The sequence below is a fragment of the Buceros rhinoceros genome, unplaced genomic scaffold, assembly GCF_000710305.1.
Source record: "Buceros rhinoceros silvestris isolate BGI_N320 unplaced genomic scaffold, ASM71030v1 scaffold4705, whole genome shotgun sequence".
Taxonomy (NCBI): domain Eukaryota; kingdom Metazoa; phylum Chordata; class Aves; order Bucerotiformes; family Bucerotidae; genus Buceros; species Buceros rhinoceros.
The window spans coordinates 8397-12141 of NW_010412159.1; the positions used below are offsets into that span (position 1 = coordinate 8397).

Consider the following 3745-nt stretch of genomic DNA (forward strand, 5'->3'; position numbering starts at 1 on the left):
TCAACAAAAGTACTCGTTCGGTTGGCCCTCTGCCTTTGGTACAGCTTCTGAGTCCACGCTGGAGCGGGCAGAGAGCAGCCTGTTCGACTCATCGGGGGTGTGCCTAGTCAAGTATTCTCCTTCCACGCCTTTTGCCTTGGCCCCAGGGGACAGGCTTTCAAAGGTGACATAGGACTCCTGAATTTCCTTGGGTTTCCGCACAAAGCATTTTTTGCAGCGCCTTTTTAGTGCTCCACAGCAGACCACCAGTGTCAGAGGCACTGCGATGACACAGGCCACACTGATGACGACCACGTTGATGAGCTTCTGGGTCCCTCCTGCGCTGACAACTTCGTCTGTGGAAAATATGATGCATTGCTCCTTCCTGGGGATCAGCCCTTTAACGCAGACACATGCGATGTATTTGGTCTTTGGCAGCAGCCCATAAACAGTGACCTTGGTCTTCCCTGGCTCCACGTTGATCCGCCGCATGTCTCTCTCTCCAAAGATGGCGTAGAGGACACTGAACACGGTTGTGTTCTTTGCCAGTGGTGCCTTCCAGGCCAGAGTGATGCTCTGGTCAGTGTCTCCTATCACCCTGACGGACCTCACCATCCGTTCCGGCTCCTGCTGACCAGTGGGTGGGCTCACCAGCAGGTTTCTGAGGTTGCTGTCTTGTGCCACATCTGGGAGGAGGCGGCCCCCTCCGGTGCCCACTCCAGCCTCCAGGGTAGGCATGGTGGAGGTGGTGATAACATACCTTGCCACCAGCTTGTCGTTGTAGGCAGCTGCTTCCATCCCGCTCACCTTCCCGCTGCTCCATGCGCCTTTAGCGTTAGAGTTGGGGTCATCCGTGCTTTCTGAGTCAGTGATGATGAGAGAGATGAACGCCTCTGTTGCCCCCAGAAAGTTCTTTGCTTTACAGATATACTCTCCAGAGTCGAGATAAGAGACTACAGGCAGGCCCAGAATTGACCAACTCATCCCATCACTGGAAATCTCTTGGTGAACTGCAAGGAAAGAAAAATGTAAAATAAATAGGCAAGAATCAATAGAATTCATTAAGTCTTTTAAAAAATATTAAGATTCAATCAGCCAGAAGTCTGCTTGATACAGAAACATCGTTTCCTTTTTGCCACCAAGAACATTACAAAAAACACAGGAAATCCAAGAAAAGGACATTAACACTAAAAATAGGTGATGTTGGAATTTACACTGCTTCAGACCAAGTAAATGTGAAGCATTCGATGCTCTTTCCTCCAAACAGGTGTACAGTTTGAAAAAGCCCAGTAAAAAACCAAAACGAAACCAAGCTTAAAAGCTCTTACATGGGTGCAACATCTAAAGTGGAAGGAGTAGGTGGTAACACCATCTACTTAAACATTAGATGCAGTCCTCTGAGTCACAGAAAACACAAACAGTGGAGATTTTCTTCTAAAAATCCCTTTATGGATTAGTCTAGAGTCCATGGAGAAAAATAGCTGAAAAATAAAATCCCGTTTACTCCTAAATTAGCACAGGTTTCTATACTGACCCAAACTCAGGGGAGTCTGATCACCTGCCCCTGAGGATATGTACGCAGCTGAGTGTTGCTTTTCTCGCTGGGTTTACCAGGAGGCTAAAACTGGCTCCTTTTGCCTTTTTCTCTTTGCACAGAATAAAAGAGCTGGGGTCACGCAGAAGGGTAAAGCACCTTCTTCACTATTTAACCAGCCTCCTTAGGACGAGCGCGGACCATCTCTGCCCTTTCCCAGAGAAAGGTAAACCAGGGAGGTGCCTGAAAGGCAAAGGTAAGATAGGATCCAGCCTGGGCAAGCAGGGCACGTTCCAGTGGCAGTGAAATACATAGCAGCAGAAGTCGCTTTTTCAGTTTTGTTATTTACTGAATGGGTAGATTAAAAACCATAAAGCTCCAGGTCTTTGTATGGCATCTCCCCATACCCAGAGGCTGTGGACTGTTCCCTCTTCCTATTCAGAACACCGACACTTCAAAGAGTCATATTATACCATTGTCAGAGGAGCTGCCATTGCTGAGAAATAATGTCTATTTTCAGCCAACTTTTTATTGAAAGGTGCTGAAGTCTGATTTAATGGGCCACAAAACACACCATTCTCAGCTGCAGCTCAAAGTCAACTCAACATACACTTTCAGGGAAGCATTCTGTGGTTTATTTCGTTGTGGCTCTCTTTCATGTGTAGGAGGGATGTTCGCAGCACGGTGGGTAGACATTGTTATTAAAAGGAGCAGCTCTGCCACCTCCTGCACAGCAGAGCAACGACTTGTGCAGGTCCCAGAAAAGGACATCTATTACAAGTAGTCCTACTGATGAGGAAGATAAAGGCTCTCTCCTCTCTTGCTGTGCACTGAGGAGCCCTGTATCCCTTTGAAGATCAGACCCCAAACTTTGCTGAACTTTGAGCCTTTAAGAAAATCAAGGCCAAGCTTGGGATACAGTCACGTTCAGGGGAGGTTGAAGGAATGACCGTTCCGATCCTGACCTCAAACCTGTAGGGCAAGAAGTTAAGGAAAATTGCCTCAAGTGCAAAGGTTTCTTCCCTAAACTCACCACACATTAAAAGACCCACACTGCAATTTTAGGTCCAACCATTTTTGTGAAAGGAGAAGAAAACATGATTAGGCACAAAACCAGAGGTTGTTTGAAGGCTTTCCCATGAGAAGGGTGAGCACAGAGAAGGGTCCTGGGTCAGTGTTTCTCCCACAGAGCATTTTCCCCAGAGAGACCTTGTCAATCCATCAGAAATAAACCATTTCTTGGAAGCGTTGTCACCGTAGCATTGTGCCCTTCAGCAGCTCAGTGGCCTTTTCTCTTTCAATACACCAGTAATGTTGCAGGTTTGCAGCCTTTTTTTCTGTGCCACAGCAGGTTTGAATCCACAGACAGCTCTCTGCCAGAGGTGTTTACTAACCCATAAACAGGAGCTCACCATTAATATCAAAGACCTATACAATAATTCAGTGGGAAGCCTTTTTGGTGACTAACTAACCTAAAAACAGCTTCTTGCTACCCCTGAATGTATTTAATTTCTTCAGCTCCAACAGATCTGCAGAAAACCTCTTTACTTGCCTCACCACTACAACTGTGAAACAAAGCAAAACCAGCCGCCTTTCTTGGTTTTTTTTCCACAGAAATTTACCTGGTGATGTTTATGTCAACATATAAGTAATTTTATAGTCTGTAGAAAATCACAATGCACTAGTGAGGCACACACAATACTGTTGTGAATTACAGTGAACCTTAATTTTGCACCACTTTTTGGGGGGGTCTTTTATCAGTTGGAAGGATCTACTGCCATAAATGCTTCTGTTTGCTGAAGTGTCTATAGAAAATTCCACGCCTGTGAGGAAAGCTCAGACCAAACCTACCCGTGCCGTTCAGCTGAGCACCGTCAGCTCTTCTCCAGCTGAGCTCAGGAATGGGCACCCCCGTTGTCCCACAGCGCAGTAGCACGGTGCTGCCCAGGATGGTCTTCACTTTAGCCACAGACGTGTGTACGACGGGGCTCTGACACTTCCTGAGCTCGACTTGGCTGAAGACGACTCCTGCCAGGCTGCGGGGGGTGAAGCATTTCAGCCTGGGCTCGATGAACGCTATGTTAGGAGACTGGAAATTCAGGAAGTGGACCATTTCATACAGACTGCAGTCACACACCCAAGGGTTGTCTTGCAGCCCTGTCAAAGACAGTCAGAGCACCAAGTCACTCCCACAGCACCTCATTCCTGCCACCTCTGTTTCTATTTTTCAGC

The 3745-nt window shown here is 47.1% G+C and overlaps 1 protein-coding gene across 1 annotated transcript in view; it reads right to left on the reverse strand.

Annotated features, from left to right (window-relative positions):
* The window catches only part of LRIT1 (leucine-rich repeat, immunoglobulin-like and transmembrane domains 1), an 8753-nt gene continuing 5008 nt past the window's right edge, over positions 1-3745 (reverse strand). Inside the window, exons 3-4 of the mRNA XM_010136272.1 lie at positions 3365-3670; positions 1-989 (exon numbers count right to left, since the gene is read on the reverse strand). Coding sequence (XP_010134574.1) covers positions 1-989; positions 3365-3670 — 1295 coding nt within the window. The remainder of the gene's footprint in view (positions 990-3364; positions 3671-3745) is intronic.